The 20,693-nt window shown below is 46.6% G+C and overlaps 1 protein-coding gene and 1 long non-coding RNA gene across 2 annotated transcripts in view; one reads left to right on the top strand and one right to left on the bottom strand.

Moving 5' to 3' along the window:
* Positions 1-2,921, bottom strand: part of FBXW4 (F-box and WD repeat domain containing 4) — a 62,646-nt gene extending 59,725 nt beyond the window's left edge. The window contains 2 exon segments of the mRNA XM_009466068.2: positions 2,645-2,847; positions 2,850-2,921. Of these exon segments, the coding sequence (XP_009464343.2) occupies positions 2,645-2,847; positions 2,850-2,906 (260 nt within the window). The 5' untranslated portion in view covers positions 2,907-2,921.
* LOC148054841 (uncharacterized) lies at positions 2,642-4,461 on the top strand. The gene is made up of 2 exons (XR_015706894.1): positions 2,642-2,778; positions 3,682-4,461. It is a non-coding gene; the product is annotated as an uncharacterized LOC148054841 (long non-coding RNA).
* Positions 4,462-20,693: the final 16,232 nt, after the last annotated feature.

Raw genomic sequence — 20,693 nt, 5'->3', positions numbered from 1 at the left:
AGCTTGACAAACTCAAGATTTACGCTGTATCACTAAGAAAGCATAGTTATCAAGAAGGTCCAGCTATCCATCATCTTCATCATCATTCTATTTACCCAGTGATATTTTAGCTTAAATACCTACTCAGCTCAAATTTAACCTCCAATGAACAACCTACCAGGTTCCTACTTAGAATTACTATCAAGAATAAAGACTGCATGCCAAGAAGCTTACCTCAACCACCTCGCCAACATGTATTGGTTAGTCAAATAAAATATAACCTCTCTGCAAATCTTACTCCCTCAATTGCAAGAGCAGCAATCTTGGAGATTGCTCTTGATCTTGGACACATGCACGAGGAGCAAGTGGTATGGAAGAGACACGGCTATTTAAAACCCTCAAGCTGCCACAGAGACTATTAAACTCTTCTTCAGCTAAGTACAAATTTTACAGCTGTACCGCAACTCAACACATGCACTCATGCTGGTTCTTCCAGAGATGTACAGATACCCAAACCCCCTGGTACTGCAGTACGCTCTTGTCTTTTATCTTATTACTGGAGAAAAATTCCTGCAACTGCCTGCAGATGCCAGATCTCCACACAGGAAAAATAAGTGCTTAGTTTTCAGGTATTCTCCATAAGACCTGGCACACTGTTTCAAAGAACTGAAGATTGTCTGAGCCTTCCATGAAGTTAAAAGTAATTAAAGGATTCATCCTCCAGATATATCTCAAGGTTCCTGCATAACCAGCTTGTAATGTCACTTGGTGTGTTACCCATGATTGAACTCCCTAGGACTAGGGCAGTGCTGACCAATGCTAAAAGCAGCACTCAGTACTAGAGTTGTTTAAAGAAAACTTGAAAATAGGAATCAGCACAAAAGCACATCCTAGAATTACTAAAAAAACCTGTTCATAGCAAACCTAACAGCATTGAAATCCCTGGGAGCTTATGATACTCAAGCAGCCTTCCCTTCACTTAAACCCTCTGACCTAGCAAACCTCTTCTGTAGCTGTTTATAGACCTGCATTCCTCTGCAGGGGAAGTGGTGGTCCTTACATACGCTGCACCTGCTCTGCTGTACACCTGATCCCTCCTGCAACTGAAGGAGCATAGTATCACCTTATTCTTAATGAAAAATACAGAACTTCATTTCCTGAGGAGACAAAATCATATATCACAGTAGACAGAGTCCAACGCACAGCCATTTTGCAGCACTTATTCCTGCTGACTTCCAAGGGAACTGTGCTTAACTTTCAGGCTGTGAAGACTGAATGGGTTGAAATGCTGTCCTGAAAACCCAACACAGGAGCAGAACTTCAGTGGTGCTGAAAATCCTTGACAGCAGGAGCCATAAAGTCTGTGCTGTTGATGAGGTAGCAATATGAGACAGCGAAATAGGCCTCAAAACCTGATGGCCTTTCTTTTGACTCATGTCAACAGTGTTTATGGAAACAATACTGAGTCACTGGATGACAAACAAGATCCTGGGCTGGCAGCTAAAGGGAAACCATAGGAAGGGATTCATAGATCCTAAGAACATAAACCCTCTTGGGATTTTTAAGGGAGCAAGGAAAGCCCACATTGTGTGGCTGCCTCAAGTGGTGTTTCGTACGCTAGCAAATTTGAGAGAAGACAGGCAATCTTTGCATCCTTACCAACCACTGCCAAGGCCCAAGCCCCAAAAGCACTTCATCTAAAATGCTTGTGTTACACACAGCAAAGCCAAGAAGGTTCACACCTATTCTTAACCTACGATGTGCTGTTGAACTGGGGGGGGAGAGGCGGAAACCAACCCCTATCCACAAAACTTTAAAACCCAGAAGCCACAAAGAATCCAAGACTCACTTTCTCTGTGACAGCCATCACCAGCTATACCACAAGCTGCTCTGTGAGCAGGAGAATCTAAGCAGCATGTATTCCTGGGGCCCCCTGCCATGAAGGCTCTTGTGCCTAATAACATACATAAGCCCACTCTCCAGCCTTTCCCCAAGACACCAGCCCAGGCCTTGCTCCCTTGCAGCTTATTCTCTGAGGCATCTTTGAGACCATGGCAGAGGCCATTGCTCAGAAGCGGGCAGGGAGCGTGGACACACAGGAGTCACCCCAGCTGCAGACGGCGGCTCTGTCCCTTTCCTCGCGCTCCCACCTCCCCTAGCTCGAACCCTGTGTGTTTTGTTAGGAGGAGTCTGGGGGACCGAACCGATCTGGAGGGGGCCTCAGGCCCCAACACTTGAGGGCCGCTCCCGCCAGGCCTGGCGCTGAGGGGGCCCGGGAAGCCCCCGCCATAGTCGCCTGCTTCCTCGCGGAAACAAGAAGCGCCTGCCCGCAACCCCCCAACCCTCCTGGGCAGAGCAGTGGTCAGGGCCCACCGCGCCGGGGCCTCCGCACACGGTCCCTCCCCTCCCAGGGGCGGCCCGGCGCTGCAGCCCTTCCTCTGCCCTCGCCGCCCCTCTCGGCGCAGACTAAAGACGGCGCAGCCGCGCTTCGAGAATAGCCTCCCCCTTCCCTCCGCCCCCTCACGGCAGCGGGGAGCCCCCCTTAGCGACTACGCCAGGAGCGCAGAACGCCCCTTAGCAACCAGCTAGGCCGCAGCATCCCCGGCCTTTCCCAGCCGCCGCGGCCGCCTCCCCCCCGCCCTTCCGCCGGGAAGGCCGCGCTTACAGGTCGGTGCCGAGCTGGGTGAAGCCGGAGTTGAGGCAGCCACGGGCTATGCGCCTCCAGAGGAGATCGCGGCTACTGAGGAAGCGCAGGCGGCGGCAGACCTGGCCCAGGCGGCCCAAGGCCTGCGCGTCCAGGTAGGAGCAGATGAGGAGCAGCAGCTCCTCGGGTAAGGCCCAGAGCGGGGAGGGGGGGGAGGAGGGGGGGAGGCGGCCCGGGATCCCCCCTCCGCCTGGGGGGATCGGGGGCTGCCCTTCCTCCCCATGGAGCAGCAGCTCCTGCCCCTCCTCCCCGGGAGCCGGAGCTGCTGCTGCCCGGGGGAGGCCAAGCCATGGACGGGGGCAGCCGCTCCCCAGTCACATGGGGCCGGAGCCTCTGCCTGTCACTGCCCCCCTCCGGGGGAGGAGGCGGCTACCGGGGCGGGGGGGCACGGGGCCGCCGGGCCCACCCTCGTTTACGAATTAATTCATTAACGGGAGCCGCTGGGACTCCCCCTCCACAACTGCCCCCGCGGCCCGGCGCACGGGTCCGCGTTCTTCCGAGCTGGGATTAGTAACATCACCTGATCCACGTATTCATTAATAACGTGAATAATTAACGGTGGGGACGGTGATCCCAGGTAACCAGGGCATCTGCTCCACCAGCTGGAGCAAGCCCAGCTAGGCACTGCACCCCTACAGAGGAGGGTGAGCAGCAAGGTGATTAATGCTCATTAATTATCCTTGAGCAGGGTCAGGAGCGCCTGTCACCCACGAAGTGACAGCAGGGGTCATCTGGTGCTGCACAGCAGTTTTCAACACTCCCAAATTCCTGGGCCACGTAAAAGAAAGGGTCTCCCCCATATAAGAGCCGGCCCCGCTGCAGTGGATTTAAGGCTGGCTTTTCACCGGGACCCTTCGATGCAGTCCATTCCCCCTTCCAGGGCTACACAGAGCAGGGGCTGAAAAGTGCTTGCACTTCACACGTGTGTGTACGTATATACAAGCTCACCGCCACGAAAGAACAGTTCATAATAACTGAGTCATTGTTGCCATCCACAGGAGCCTGGAGTACTGACAACGCAGAAGGATTCTGGTCCAAAATGGCAAAGTAGCCCTCCACAGACAGTGGAGCAGGGAAATATGAGTCTAGTGTTGTGTTATTCTTTCTTATAGTACTTTCCACTCTACAGAAGCCCGAAATGCTTGGGAAAACTCCTCGTTCAAAATTAAAAAATAGATAAATTATAAGAAGTTCATCATCTGCCTAGAATGCTTTGAACAGGTATCGCTTACCCACCACAGTCTACATCTCCTTTTGCACAGTGGAGTAGGAAAATAAATTTCAGCATATAATGAGGTTACCATAGCATAGAGGCCTTTAGACAGTACTTGCATCCTGTTCCAGAAGGTCATCTTGTCTGTGTAATCTCAAGCACTCAAATATTCATACAACTAAATCACCAACTCTGGAAGCCTTGTATTTGAGAGGTTCAAAACTGCTGGCCGAGGAACTGTCTGGTCCATTTACACCGAGTTTCAATACACCCTGGAAGCCAGGGAAGTTCCAGAATTTATAATGAGTGAATCAGGTGGCCCAAGTAATTAAAAATTTCTCAACCTAAGCTTGAGCTCAGGTGAAATAACAGCACATCTGGTACAGGACTTAAGTAGCCAATTGAAAGGAAGGTAAAATAACACATTTTGCTTAATATGAGATTATGGAAACTTGGTGTGAATGCAGTTTTATATCAACTTAATATCTTTTTGATGACATTAAACATACCTCTTTTGTAATAGACTTTGGCAACATCTGAAACATTAAATTTATTAAAAACTGAATGACTTCTCCGTCTTAAATTGTTATTGTAAAGACAGGTTTATTATCAAGTTGGTCTTTCTCTAATGGGATCCCACAGAGACAGCTTATGGACTCTACATTATTTAATATTTTTACTAGCAACCTGAAAAAAAATCTGAAATCATTAGCAGCAAAGCTTTGTAGAAGGTGCGAGAGGCAAAGGATGCTTATGGCTGCATAACCCTATGTTAAGTTTAGGCATGATCAAATCGTATGTATTTCAATCAAGCCAAATGTAAAGTCTCACATCTAAGAACAAAGAATGTAGGTCACATTGAAAGGGTGTAACTCTATCCTGCAAAGCTGCAATTCCGTAAAGACTTCATTAAGATGAATAATCAGCTGAACGTGAGCTCCTTCTGCAGTGCTGTGACCAAAGGGCTAGTGCTGTCCTGGGAAACAAACAAGAGCCGGGAGGTTCTTTTACCTCTGTTTTTGACTCTATTGTGACTGCTTTGGAAATAATTCGTCGAGCCAACGTTTCAAGAAGGATGTTGAAAAACTAGAGGGGTTTCAAAGAAGAGTAGTAAGAATGATTACAGGACTGTCAAACATGTTTTATAGTGAGACCCAAAGTGCTCAGTCTATTTAGCTTTCTAAAGAGAAGGTTAAGGTGCGAGGTGATCATACCTTACGAGCACTGAAACAGGAAGAAAAATCTGGTAATACCAGGGTCTTCTATTTAGCAGACAAAGAGATAAGATCTCTTGACAGAAGGTGATGGGGAAACAAATTCATAAATAAAGCGTGCTTTTGTAGTGAAGAAAATTAATTGTTGAAACAGCTTATCAAGATTTATGGTAGATTCACCATTACTGGATTTTTTAAAAAAACAGTATCAAGTAGGGATTTTTTCCCTAGAGAGAGAGCCTGGCTAGACCACAACTACTAAAACTTAAACCAGGAATTGACCTGGCTAGTCCTAACTCAGGATATCAGACTAAGACAGTCAAAGGGGTCCCTTCTGGTCTTAGGCTGTGTTGCTCCACGGAGGCTACATCTGCGTGCTCCATGTCTCCCTGCACTATGTGATGCCCCTATTCCATTGTACGATAGTCTCCAGCCTTTGGCCGTGCCACTTTACCAAGGAAACTACTTGGTGCAGTCCAGAAGGAGCCTGGGTGCAAAGTAACACGTGCAGTGTGACCCTCTGGGATACCAGGACCAAGGTATGGACAAGTGCATCTGTAGGAGCGGGGCCTTAGTGCTCTCCAATTTGTGACCCAAGGTATAAACAACTATGAAATATTTGGCTAAGATGAAACATATATTTGCATGCAGTAATCATGGAGAGGGTCAAATATGCTCCAGAGAGGAGACACTGAGTAATACAAAGAAAAATTTATGATATGTTGCTCCTAAATGTAGTATTGATTTCTAGTATGGATAATTGCCTTACAACGTAGTAACAGTAATTATTCTTTGTCCAAAATGTAGATATCATCCGTTATTTTCTTTGGTTTTTTAAGAGAAATGGACCTGCAACTGCATACACTTGTTCTCAGGCACGGTTTCAGCTACTGTGACTGCTGTGGAGCTGTCAAAGCTGTGCATCACAGGCTAAGAACCCACTGGCACTAGTCTTCCCAGCAATGCCGAAGTAAGTGTGTACGTAGGTGTCTGCAGGAGTGAGAACCAAGGAAGATTCTGAACCATTACTAAAACTGTATGTGTAGCATGACTATTTCCATTACGTTGTTCATACTCTAATAAAGGACTCGGTGCAGGTGCTCAGTGCGGTATAATCCTAAAGTCAATAATGCACCTTCACAAATCTTACAGTCAAAGATCCCAGTCCTTTCATGGCCCATGACCACTCTGAACCTCTAGAAAATGGGGTAGGGTTCAGTGCTGATATAGCAGACCATTCCAGCATCATGGCTTGCAGGGTTTGTAAGCTAAAAATTGGGGGGCTTATACCTGTAAAGCTTGTGCTTTAACAGTGTAAGTCAATGAAATCCAGCTCGGAAGAAACACCATTTCAATACCTGCCTGTCAATTTTTTTTTTTTTTTTTTTTTGCTGTCTTCAAGGGGTTTTATTCTTTGCAGTGCCCTCAAATACACCTTTCCAGCTAAAGACACAATCATGTGGACAGCTCTTTGTTTTGTTTTTCCTTCCAACCAATGCTTTTGTGTATTTCTGAAACTTAAGACACCTCCTCTGCTACTACAGTACTTATCTGTAACACCATCGCTTTGAGGGATTAAAGCAGGTTACTTGTTACACACTTAGATCAAGAGTTATCTGAGTAGAAAGTCTATCCCGTTAGGGTTGGCGGAATCTGTTTTTGATCTTGAGTTGTTTTGATTTTCTCTGAGAGCAAGTAACATGTTATTTTAACTTCTGAATAAGGTGTGCTACCTGACTGTGTCTCTTCTGTTTGGCAGAAAGGATTAGAAACCTCCACGGAACTTGCACTCTATTAAAGCAGAGTGCTCACCATTGAGAACCAAGGAGCTGAATTGTTTTCAGATTATATGTGTGTGTGTGTCTTTCCCACATCAAAGACTTTGATCGAAGCTGTTCACGCTATTGTCAGGAATGCAGGGATTGGCACAAAGGTGATTAGCAAAACTGCTTTTCTGCAGGAGAAGCACAAAAATTATCAAAAGATTAAAGAGGATAAAATTAAAAGGTTATGCTGAATTTGGGGGTAAATTTTCTCCTTTTTATCCCAAATTATACATATTGATTTGGTTTTACCTATAAAAGGTCTGCCAGAAGAAATCAGGATTAGAAGCTATTTGGAATGGGTTCTGTTAAAGGGCGAGGAAAAACCTTCCCTTAAAAATAATCCCAACAGACCCTATTCTGTGTGCTTCCAAACCACATCTACAAGGAGCTTTTAATGAGTACTAAGGGCACCCAGCCGGCAGACATCCTTACAAGGTTCTCAGCAGCCACAGGATCGGGACCTTTAGTCATAATTATGCTGAAAATTATGAAAACAAACACTTCCATAAATCAGTTTGTCATTAGCGATGCTGTTTGTTTACTTTTCTCACTACACTCTGCTGACAAAGATACTAAACTGAGGGGATCACTTTCATTATCCACTTGCTAGGCACATGCAATGCTTTTGTATTTTGATCAGCAGCTGAGCTGCTTGAATGGTTTGGAAAAAAAGGCAATAAAAATGGATTCTCAAATATTTTAGTCTATCAAAATGAACAGCCGAGACTTCCAGAAGCTCTCTTGCTTGGCAAAACTGCAGTGCAGTAAAAAAAAATGTATCACCTCCCATAGCCAGCAGAATTGTCTCATCTTGCTAGTTCAGACTCTGTTTATTGTTCATTTTATTTTGAACAGTCCTCTATTATTTGCTAAGTACCAGCCATATACCTATTTCTTGTCTCTGAATTTTGAGTTTTGTTTGTTTGTTTTACTAATCTGTTATTTTCTGGAAGTCACCCAGAATATTTTATTTGTTTTTAACCTCATTTATCAAAGTATTATCTAAAGCATCTGTTCAGAAAATGTTCATTTTAACTGTTTTCCCAACAATGGCCTTCTTCCTCCCCCCCAGGCCACATCAAGTTGTCACTCACCAGACAGCTGTGGAATTTGGAATCATTCCTTTTAAACGCTTTACAATTCCAAATGGTAGATTTCTAATGGCACAATATGATTGCCACAAAGATCTTTAAATTTCCCAATCCTCCAGGCTTCAAAGGCTGGACCGTCCTTGATCTCCTGAAGGAATGCTTTTGAATCTTGTTCTTTTATAGGGGCTACCTATGAAGATATTTTAGGGGCTTTTTCCTTTCATACTTAAAGCCTGAGGAACTAAACATTCAAATATCCACTGGCTTCTTTGAGAGTAAGATCAAGACTTACAAAGTTGTTTCTAGAGATTTTCAGCTCAGTTTTCATTAATTCCACGGGTTGTTCCAAAACTTTTTGGAGTGTTTATAAAGCCATGTAGGAGTATCCTCGGTGTAGTGGTGATAGTGTTTCATCCTGCATCTGCCTTCCACCTACATGGCTGCTTCGTGCAGTTCTCGCCTGCCGTGAGCGAATCTGGCAGTGTCCTGACTCATCATGTGCCCGTGGGTATGGAGGGGTCCCTTGCTCTTGGAGGATGCTCCACTGTCATATCACTTACAAGGTGATAATTTGCTCAAGGGAAGTGAGCAAACCTAATCCTGCAAGCAGTTTTGGGTCTGCCTTGACCAGGCAACCAAGACAGAGCCTAATTACCTGCGACAATTACAAATTTGCAGAATTACTAGAGTTCCAGGCTTCCTTCTCTCTTCCCCTACAGCCAGAGGCAACATTTCACTAGTAGTCCTTTCTTGCACAGTAGGATTTCTCAGTCAGGAGGCTGCCATTTTTCATTTCTCGCTGGCTAATTCTGTTTTATCTTATGACTGAAACACAGAATTCATCAATCTGAAGTTGAGAGATTTATAGTGCAGCAACAGGAATCCGGTTGGTGCTAGAAACAGCCTTTATTTCTGTTCAGTTCAGCTTATGCCAAGCCATAAGGCAAATTTTACCCTCTATCCTCTTATTAATGAAGCACACATGTATATAAAAAAAAAATAGAGTAAGGTATCCCCCTGCCCGTACACTGTAGGTCCTCGTCCTGCAATGGAGCACCTCGTGAGTGCAAGGTCCCACTGAGCAGATTCATCTGTAGGTTTGGGGCCTTCGGCTGTGAACCCCTTGGGGAAAGCACTATGCTTTCCACGCTGCTGCAGTACCTCGCATGACATGACCACTGCTGTGACTGCAGGCTCTCAGGTATTATTATAAGGACCAACTAATGCTCTGTCACTGCAGTAAGTGCATGTTTAGATATCCCGTACTGCTAATGCACGTGATTTTTAAATAGTCCTCAGCCTAACCTTGGGTTTTGTGATGACAACAACAAACTGCAGGAACAACTAATTACTAACCCAGTTTATGGGTCAGGGAACAGGCCTTAGATCCTCATTTACACAGGTTTCTTATGATCATGTAAGCCCTACCTCTCCAAGACTATTTTTGTTTGTTTGTTTAGACCAGTTTAAAAAAAAAATCCCACATCTCAAAATAGAGAATGTTTTCCTTTGGAACTGGAAGCAAACACACTTGATGGCTTTAACATCTGCTGGACAATGCATGGATGGGTGGTGGGCACCTCACACAGTTTTGTGACAAACACATGTGCGTACAGCGTGTCAGATTATAAATCCAAGAATAGAGAGTCATTAAAACCTCCCTTCTCTAGCCCACCTGCCATGAAAATAGGCCTTTCACTCTATCTATTTAAACTGAAAATGAGTATTGGGAAGGAAAATGCCGACATTCCAGGGATTCAAGTCAAAATCTCCCCCTCCAGTAAAGGAGGTCTGTCAATTGAACATAAATTGATCCATTGTCTGTCTCCCATCAGGACCCACAAGCCACCCCATGCACACATGCTTCTATTCTTGCTAGAAACCAAGACCTCACAGTCCAAGACCGTCACAGTAACATTTACATCTGTCGTCGGCTTGGTGTGAAACTCTGCATAATTCTCAAATACCTTTTCTGCTTTTGCAGCCTGTTAGTGCCTGCTGCAATTTCTGGGTGCAGATTCCAGTCAGATTAGCTTGCTACCCAGCAGAGCACGAGCCCTCTCAGCTCCACCATGGGTGCAAACCTTTCTGCTCTTGGAAGGGAGGAACGGAGAAAGAGCCACTTGCATTCTGGATCAACTCTTAGCAGAATTCACTTGAGTGCCACAAGTGATAAATTTGGTCCTATTCTTTCTCTTTTCCTCCAGGCTTGCAGTGGACTTATCATTGTTAGTGTGTCTGAATCATTAGTAGCATTGTATTGAAATGCATCTCAAAGGACAAAACAGCCAGGCTGTGCAAGATGCCCATGACCCTGCAGAGGAGAAAGGGCTTCTGACTTACAGACATCACCTGTGACTCTTGAAACAGAATTTGCTAGTATGTGATGACTGACAAATCACAGTGCTTCTCGTAGATTATTCTCCTTGCCTGTAACTGTGCGTCTTCGTCTGTTTAGCCATTGTGAGCCTTGTAACACACTCTGAGCCGTATAACTGCATTAGTAATGCCAGGAAGAGAATAGCTTTTTAAAAGGGGTAAAGCCCACAGCACTTTTTCCTGTTGCTTATCTCTCTTTCCATGCACACAAACATACAAATGTGCTTTTATTTCAGCGTGAACCTCTGTACAAGGAATCAGTGAAGCCATCTACTTGCTTATTTTCTGTCGCCAGCTCTGAAGTGCAGGGCCCATTTGCTGCGTGGGTGCCCTAGCAGGTGTTTGGCTGTGCAGGTGTGTGCACAGGCAAAGTCCCGAGTGCAAGCACAGACAAAGATTCGAATACCAGGGCCTTTCAGCCTGAACCTGACACTGCCACTTTAAAACCAGAGACACGGACATCAAAGTTTTCCACTCCCCAGAAGGAATGGACTATTTTGCACCCTTCCGAATGATGTCTCTCATCTCTCTGCCTTCCCTACAGCCTTCTCTCTCTCTCACACACACACTTTTTCTAATACCATCCCTCCCTCTCCACTTCAAACCATGGGAAAAACCTGGGAAAAGAAGCTTGCCGACTAAGGGACTGTTTCGCTGCATTGTGTTTTCCAGCTAGACCTGAACAGACTGAAATCAATTCAGCTCTCTCTCTCTCTCTCTTTCCCTCCCTCTCCCATGTCTTTTTTTGTTTCTCTTAGATCGTGCTCTCTGCCTTAAGAAAGCCCAGTTTAGTTATATCCATCCCCATAGCAATCAAGTGACCAGTGGTTTTTTATTGCTTGTAAAAACACAGTATCTTTTTCATGGGAGTCAGGTTCGTCTTTGGTTTGAAATGCCCAGTGAGCAGTGGCAACAACCCGCAGAATCTTTGATCAATTCTCACATATCCATTTGAAGTATCTTTAGTAGACCCGTCAAAAGAAAGGGGCTTGGTAACTAATATTTTAATATAGTGTACCAGCCTCTCATTGTGTTATTGGCGAGAGGCCTGATTTAACAGAAGTGAGCAGAAATACCTGTATCTGATCTGAATTGCTACGTGCTCTAAACAATATACGTTATTAAAGCTGAAGTCCAGCTGTTGCTATATTAATATCCTCTGTTTTTTATTTGCTCCTACCTTTTGGAAGGTTTCAGTTTTCATTCTGAAATTTTCCAGGCTTGCTCCCAATACTGAGGTTATAACTGCAGGGTAAGAACCAGAGGAGAATGCAAGAAGGTTGACTGGAAATTTGAACAGGCGAGATTCAGCACAGCAGAGCCAGCAGCCCGAAGAAGGTGGAAGTGTCACTTAAATTTTGATCATAGCACCTGTTGACAAAGGGACAGAATTAAGATGTGCGTGCAACCTGACTTCTATGCCTTCCAACCTTTGGAATAGTTAATTATGCAGTTAGCGTTCCCTTAACATATTTTTTTCTTTCCCTGAGTTGTCCAGGGTCTCAGGGCCAGATGTGAGGTTGCGGGAAACAACAGTTTCCCTGCATTTAATAGAATTATGCTGCTTTATATCGAAGCAGGGTATCACCCAAAGATGACACTAAAATTATCCACCTGGCCTATCCAGAACTTCCATAATAAAGAAAACCCAGCAATCAAGACTAACCACAGAACAGAAGTGTCCAGTGAAAGCCAAACACCACCACTGCAAAACTATTTAAGCAAGAAAGATAAAGGTGTTGCAAAGTTGCAGGTTATCACCAGCATCCAGCAGGCCTGAGCTCCGGGGGGGGCATTTTATAGCTTGCCCTAAAAAAACATCAACACTCTCCCAGTCAAACTGGACTTGCAAAGTCCAGTCAGAAGATAACGGCATGCCAAGAGCTTCTTCTCATGTAGCCCAGCTGACCACAAAATGGCGAGGTCTTGATATGCTTTAACAATAGCTGGAGCAAAACCAGCACTGCAGAAACCCGCTCACCACTTACGAGGCGTTCAGTTCAGGTCATGTCATCTGTCACCCAGTCCCAGGGGGGGTACATCCCATTTAAGAACTGAATTGTCACCTTCTGTGCTACCCGCAGCTTCCAGCTGGAGCAATCCTAAATACAAACCATTGCACTAAAACCTGCCTTCCAGATTGACAAACACAAAGCCGGTTGTCTGTCTGTCACTGCCTGTTGAGTATCTGTGAAAGTCAAGCAGAGCTGTTGGGTCCTCAACACCACTGGAAATGTCATTTTATTTAGGTGCCTAAATACTGTTTTCAGTGTGTAGCTTCTGACTCTTAACACTACACGTGTTGCGACTCACCTGCCTTTTGCACTACCTTGCTGTGACGTGAGCTTTAATACTACAGTTCCAAATCATTTCACAATCAGCACAACACAGCATGGGCTGTTTTTCCTCTACCACCTCAAATACACTGGTAGTATCTAGTAATTGCTTTGCAACCTAACCTACCAGAGATTTGTAACCAGTACCTTCTAAGTATCTTTATTTTGGCCGCACTCAGAATGTGGCCTAATTATTTTCAGCCAGCTGCACAGCTTTTCAGAGCTATGTTTCAGGAGAAGAGGTGATTAATTATGACCCTAATTTTGTGCAATACAGACTTTTAGGTAAAGGCGTTGAAGAGCTCAGCCGTTCAGGTCAGCAACAATTTCGTTTGGTTTATACATGTCAGTATGGGGTGTGTGTTTGTAAATACTCTCTGTATTTAATAAACAGTGTATTGTGTAAATACAGTTTACCAAGTGTTTTTCCTATAAATGAATATATACTGAGTAACATGCAGTATAACAGATTCTATACAAAATTGGAGAAAAGGGTAAATAAAATATTGTACAATGAGGAAATCTTAGACGTTAATAGATATTTGTCTTAGAGCATAAATGAAAGTGATTAAAGTTAGTTATCTCTACTGCGAGGTACCTCCTGATTAGCGTGCTTAATCATACAAACATAACGGTCTCCTAGAAGTTCTAGCACTGTTTTTTTCTTTCTTTTTTTTCTTTTTTTGAGAAAAACAACGCTGTGATAAAAAGAGAAAAAAAGTAAAATAACTTAAACATGGAGCAAAGCTTCAGTGCACTGTCACTGTTGTGGGTGTATTTTCAGGAGCAGTTTCCCAAGAGCTCAGTCTCTTACAGGCTATGATTTCTTCTGACTGTTCTGACTCCTTATTTTATATAATACAAGATTAAAATCTGAATATAAGCTTTTTCAAACACTTGTAGGTGCTGAAACGGCCTGGCAGCTCTAGTTGCCCACTTCCAGGACTGCTGAACTTTTCTAGCTTGCTTGCAAATAATTGTCATGATTGTGTGTAAATGCCATCTCTTGGGACTCCTGTGATAGATACTGTAGGAATGCAGTTCCCCTGGAAGTAGCCATCTTAAAACATTCTCTGGGGACAAACTCTTTCTCTCCATCCAGACTGTCAATTATGTCCCTGAAAATCCTGGGAAGAGGATTGAAAACAGGGTACATGCTCCAAGAAACAAAAAATATGAAAGTTAACAAGGGAAAGGGGGAGAATAAAGACATTTTCCCACTCATACGAACAGATGGACAAGAATAGCCTTCTGAGCAATCTGAACTTTGTACGGGAGCATAAAGGCAGCAGACGAACATTGTATTAGAAAGGCAGAGGAGAGAACTACAGTGAGAAAGCAGAGAGATGGTGTTGAGACACTTTCGGGGGGGGAGATGATTCGTTGGGCCAAGTGACCTTTTCCCATCCAGCAATTTCTTCTGTCCCAGTGCAGAATGACAATGGGAACCCAATGGCAGCGCAATCTGACATCCACGTCCATACCGAAAGAGATTCAACTCGACCGTGCTGCGCTGCTGCAGCCATGGGATGCTGTGAAACAAGCCAGACCCAAGTTTCCAACTTGCCCTCTTTTCTGTTGTTGTTGTTATTGCTGTTTGTTTCCATTCACCCCCTTTTATTCTCCATTTTTTTTCTGTCTTGACTCTGATGGGGGCTCTTTTTGTGTGAAACAAGCCCTTCTGATCTCTTTGAAAGGCCAGCTCTTGTCATTCTTCCAGATCATCATTGTATGACATGTTTTTATATCAGACTGACAAAGGAGCTATTTGATCAGGGGGTATGGTGTGTGATTGTAAGAAATTCAGCTAGCCGGTGGCAACCATTGTTCCCCAAAGCGGCTCCCTGACCCCATTCTATTCAAGGAAAAACTCCCTTGGAGTGGCCTCTATTCATTGAGTAACACCAGTCCGCAGTCTCACTCCAGGAGTATGCTCAATTCAGAGGTGTGTCACCGATATTGCCCATCAACCAGCCTTTAACTCTTTCATCAGCATTAGGTTTCCAACACAACAGCTGTTATCGTAGGATGAGCTGGGGGGGGGGGGGTTGCAATGCATTCCAGCTCACTGGAGCTCTCCTTATCTTGGAGAAATTTAACCTTCCTTTCAAAAGTTGCCTTGGAAAATATCCGTCTGCTGCTTTCTGCAGAGTGCAGCCAGAGTCGTTTGCCTTCCCATTCCTGTGCCCTGAAACATCCCAGTTTGTTACTCAGCTTCTAAAACAAGTATCTCTGTGCTCACCCAGGCTAACGAGGGGCTTTGCATTGATTTAAACGGTCTTTGGATTTGGCCTAAAATGATCTGTGACCCTCTTGCATCCCAATCCCACAACCTTCCCTCTCCCAAATAATCTTGTACTCATGTGCGCATCCATGGCATCAGTGCGACTACTGGCTGTAAGAAAGAACATGCAGCCGAGACTCATCTGCCTCCCTACAAGACATTTCATCTCATATTATCAGCAGAGAAAATTTAGGGCATTCCCACGAGCTCTGAGAAGGCTTTTCACTAAAACTGCGCCTGCTTCCTTGAACGGAACCCTCTGTGCACTAACAGAGACTCCAAAAGCCAGGGAAATCACTGCAAAAGCTCCCATTAGGTTTAAGAAGCTGTGGATCAGGCCCACCGTCCTGTACATGCAGTAGTTATAGAACATTGCCATGCAGCCAGAATGGGATCAGACTCAGGCACGAGACGGCAAACAGCTATGGATTTGGCACCTCGGTGACTGATGGTTTTGAATGCTATTGGGAGAACCATCTAGATGACAGGATTAAAACTGGCCTGCCCAGTACAAGTGCAGGTACACAGGCCACTGACTGTGCCTTGGAGGAAGTCTCTGAAGCAAATTAAACTCAGTTCATCCATCTTAGCATGGCTCTTCTGCATCTTTCAGTGCAAAATTTTTTCCCCATGGAATGAGCACATCCACTGGCTCTTGCAGGCCATCCATCTCTTGACACAGTTGCAGTATCCCAGGAGTAGAGTCACTTGCAGGGCCTCCTGGTGAAGCATTAGCTTGCTTCCCTGGTTGGAAACACAGCCCTGCTTTCAGCATCACTGCTAGACCCCCTCCACCTCCCGCAGCCTTCCTCCACCGGCAAGCATCCCGCCCGGCCTTTGGTACCACCTTGATAGCGGCTATCTATCTCCGGGATCGGGATTTGTTAATAAACTCGGGCTCCCTCTGCTGGGACAGAGCACAAAATACTTGGGGGGGGGGTCTGTCTGCAGGACAGGGTTACTTCCCTGCTGGACTTTTGGCTTTTTTTCCCATGACATTTCAGTAGATGTCATGAGGAACCCTGCATTTTTCTCCACTGGGTGATAACGGTGGAATAAACAGCAATGCTTTGCACCGCAGCATCCTTCACTGCATGCTCCAAAACCTCTGGGAAACTTGCATTAAACTTCCAGTGACCTGTGAAGTGATTTGGCACCGTCTCCGTTTTACGCAGGGGCAGGAGGAGCTCAGGTGGTCGACCGGTTGTTCCATGTCAGGAGCTGAAATGTGTGGCCCTCTCATCTGTCCATCGAGACACACATATTCCCACACCACAATGCTGGATTTAACCCCTCTGAGAACAGTCCTTTAAAATTCTTCCACAGACCTGCTCTCTGCCACAGGAGACTTTTTGCATCAACCTCAGATGAACAGAAAAGTTGCAGCAGATTGGGGAAACCCTCTCCTCCCCTCGCCCAGGAGCACGCTCTGCAGCAAGACCCCGCTGACTGCGCGGAAAGCTGCTTCTTGGGGGGCTGTGTCTGCACAGCCATCTCTAGTAGAAGGCAATTCCCTGCTCCACCCGCACCATGCTAAGCTGCCATCCCATGATTTAAAGAATGAGGGAAAGATTCAGGTGCAGGCCTGCTAGCCAAGCTTTCCCAGTGTGCAGAGGTGTAACATCACTGAGCAAAATCAGTTAGCATGGCAAAAAGAACTGCAATAACTGGGGCTGCTAGGATTAATCAAGAAAAGGGGACTGTGGGTTAAATCTCAGGAAAAAGGTCCAGGCAACAGTGAAACCTGCTAGGAAAGAGAAGCAAATCCAGTCCTTGAATAGCACGGACAAAGCTGCAGAGAAGACACTTCAGGGAGACTTTCCCAGTGGGTCTAGGACTCTTCCCATCTGCTGCCTGTGAATTCAGCACGCTACATTATCTCTATGACCTTTAATCCACCCCTAGTTACTGTGCAGAATGTTACTGCATCAACGTTTATTCCAAGAAAAACTGCAGTGTAGATCGAATTAAATGCATTTCCTCAGCAAAGCTGCTGCCCTCATCGCTCATGTCTGTGCTTCCCGCCCAGAGATCATGGCGGAGGGTGGGCAGGCTGGTCTGGATGCTCCAGTTTCAAGGAAGGTCAGACATTTCCCTAGCAGCAAAATACAGGCCAAATAACTCAAGGAGACCTGTTGCCTTCTGTGACAGCAATGAATTCTTGCCAGTAATTCAGGCACTCGGCTTGCAGCTAAGTCCACGGTACTGTCCTGCAGCACCCTGACGTTCACCCTGCTGCCTCCAGTCTTATCTAGGGCTGAGCCTTCTCTTTGTAGGCTGTTGCCAGAGGTATAGATTCACTGCTTTGATGGGGAGAGATTCGTTTCCCCACAATGTCTGTTCCTGAAACAATATAGCAGCAAACAGCTTCAGAGTTCCTACCTCTATAGGGACCAGCTATAGGTTTAAATCAGAGCAAGCAGCAACACAGGAAGGTTTCTGGAGATGAGGCCTCCGTGCTGTGTTGAGGACTCTCCTCTTCCCTGTCCGGAGCTCTTCATGCCCCGCCAGCACCCACCCTACCTTTTGCTTGGCTGACTGCTCTTGGGACTGCTTGTGGCTTTTTGTATCGTGGCCGCTTACGAGGTGGCCTGCTTCAAATAACAGCTCCGAACCTGCTTCAGATAACAGCAATGGCAGTGTGTATCCCATGCATAAAAACCAGTAAGGGAGTACACTTGGGAAATAAGTCAGCACACTCAGAGCTTTCCTGCACGGATGGCAACCGGGAAGGCCAGACCCGTAAGTACCGATGGTTTCGGTGCACTGTACCTGTGATGCTGCCCAGATAGCGGAGCAGAGTCTGATCTCCATGTCTGACATCTCCCCTGAGAAGCCAGTGGAGCTCCTCTGGACCATGCGTCAGGACAGGGTACGGCCAGGTCAGCCCCGCTGGCTGTGCCGCAGGGTGCGCCCAGCCCTGGGGTGGACCAGGCAGTGGAGGAGCAGCGAGCAGTGGGTGCTGCCCAGCAAACTAGCCATGAAATAGCTGCCTGTGTCACTGGGGTTTTGCCTCACTGGCATTTCTCTAAGTGAGGGTCCCCTGAAGCAGACCATTAGGGATTCACTTGGTCTCAGTAGAGGAGGCTGCACATTTGTCACCTCTGGGTGTCCTTCAGGTGGCAAAAGGCCTATAAACCCATGTGCTTCACTGGCTGTTTGGCTCTAGCTTCCCTCTCCTCCCCATGGACATTCATTCCCAGGGAATGCACAGGGGTGGGACCCACAGCCCCTCCTCCCCTCTCTGCTAGCGAGCCCAGCTGCCCGGCAGAGAGGGCTCCTCTGCCTTCTTCTGCCTTTCTAGCTAGGACTTACCCACAGTCCTGCCCGCTTTGTCCCTTCCACTCCTTGTCCCTTTGCTCACATCACCAGGAGAGCCTTCCACGCTGTAGGTAGCAAATACAAAAGAAATGCTTCATCCTCACCATGTGTAAGGTGATCCCACGTCCCGGTGCTGAGGGTTTGTCCAAAATCCCAGCTCACGGAGCCTCGCCATCGGGGCAACAATCTCAGCTGTGATTTTCTCTTCCCTGTAGGGAAGTTTCTCATCCTCATTGATGCTTAAGGCACACTGGCTCCCCAAGGGAGCCCCAGACTTGATCTGGGGAGCCCTGGATGGTGACTGGAGTGCCTGGGACCATGATGTCCTGGGGGCTGCCACATCCCACCGCACCAGCTGGCAGCATGGCCTGTGAGGAGGCCACCTCCATGTCACACCACACTGCCCTGGTTTCAGCCTTGTGCCAAGAATGGTACATCTCCTTCTTGCGAGGCAGTCAGAAAGAAGGGTTGGTGGGGGACGGGTAGCTGCTGCGGTGGAGACAGTCGTCAAGCGCAAGTCATCCCCCTGCGCCGGTGTCAAGTGCACGGCGAACACACAGCTCTGCGGGGGGAGGTGGTGAAACCCTCGGCTCCTCGCAGTGATCCCTCTGAGAGGGAGTGAAGTGTGGACACTTCTCTGGGACCCGCGACGGAGGCTGCGAGGGCTCAGTGTGTGTCAGCAACCACTGCTCTCCCCTCTCGGTGCCCCCAGTCCTTTAGGGGCTGGGGGTGCCCTTCTATCAGCCAGCAGCAATTGGTAGGAAACAGCTTTTCTTATGATTAACCACGTCATGACAGTGGTGGGATTTGGGTCAGTGCACCAGGTGCTGCACGTACTGCCACAAACCACAGCCATGCCCTTGGGAATTTGCGGTTTCCACAGCACGTTTCCTCTCCCTGCCTGGTCGTGTCCCCTCCATCTAGGTCACACCTCAGCAAGCACTCTGGGACAGCATCTGGGGACAGCGACCAGCTCTTGAAACACAGATTCTGCCAAAACCTTTGGGTATATGAAAACCTCCGCACTCACTGCTGTTGCTGTGCTGGCTTAGTGTAGGGGAATTGCAGATATGGGCATTGAGGATAATTAGGTCGAACCAACCTCTGCTCACATCTGAATTAATCCAGAGTGATTCTAGTGAAGTCAGAGGAATGACTGTGGCTTTACCCATCACAACTCAGAGCAAAAATAGCTCAGACTTCACCAACTGAATATTTGAATGACCAGAGATGGAGCCCTTCTGGGCAAGCATGAGACTCGGGATTTCAGGATTCATTATAAAATAAATGCTACCTTTGCTTTAGAGATGTGCTGTAGCCTTTGCAGCAGGGAACAAGGGACAGGAGTCTGTAACCGTGCCTTAGCTGCACCTCCTGCGGGGACCAGCCATGCCTCTTGTCTTCAAAACAGACTGGAGTTACAGTGGTCTCAACCAAATGAGAGTTACAGCTCCACAGTTGGCTTCAATAGCTCTGCAAGTCCCTGCAAGAACCTCTTGGAAAACACCAGCCCTGAGCAGAGAGACATCACTCCTGTGGGTGGTCACTACATCATTTCTCTCCCCAAGATCCTGGACACAAGCAAGCCAACGATGGACTTCACCGCCAGATGCTGCAGCCAAAACACTTGGCTGCACTTCACAAGAGATGTTGACAGATGGGAATCAGCTTAAAAAAATCCCTACAAGAGCTTGGAGAGACCTGGAAAACCCACTTGCAGTGCCTGCAGAAGCCTGGTCAGTTGAATGGCACAGTAAGCTGGAAGCAAAGAGTACAAGATCAAGTGCTGTGAGTTGAAGTTAGGCAATTTTAAACCAAGACCACCAAATAATACTGAAATATGGAGTGCCTGTGGGATATCCTTCCTTCCTTTTCCTTAAACAAGGACTATGGCTTTCACTCAAAAGGCACTGAGCAGGATCCCCTTGTCTGAGTATTGCAGAAGACTGGGATGGACATCCACCTTGAAATCTGCTCATGTACGAAAGCAGCTTCCTTCCAGCTGGGATATGGGACAGAGTCCAACCTTCAGTCAAAGCTGGAGAATCAGACATGAAGTTTAGAAAAAAGATCGGTTTTGTGGTTTTGTGCTTCATTTATAGCTCAGATTATTGCATATATACATCGCTTCCCCCATTGGGCCACTTCCATACCTTTTCTTGGCCTCTTGCAGATTGATTCAGCTGATTCACGGCTCTGCCAGGATTTCTTTCAGATCTTAATTTTCCTGTGCACTGATTCCCCCCACTCCTTCTGTAAAATGGGGCTATGCCACTTGCTTTCAGCTCCAGCTGGGAGCTCCTCAGGGCTCACCCTGCGTCTGCACAGAGCCCAGAACAGCATTGG

This window comes from Nipponia nippon, unplaced genomic scaffold (genome assembly GCF_047370975.1).
Source record: "Nipponia nippon isolate SJK-2023a ecotype South Korea unplaced genomic scaffold, ASM4737097v1 scaffold_3, whole genome shotgun sequence".
Lineage (NCBI taxonomy): Eukaryota > Metazoa > Chordata > Aves > Pelecaniformes > Threskiornithidae > Nipponia > Nipponia nippon.
This window is presented reverse-complemented; position numbering and strand designations above follow the sequence as displayed.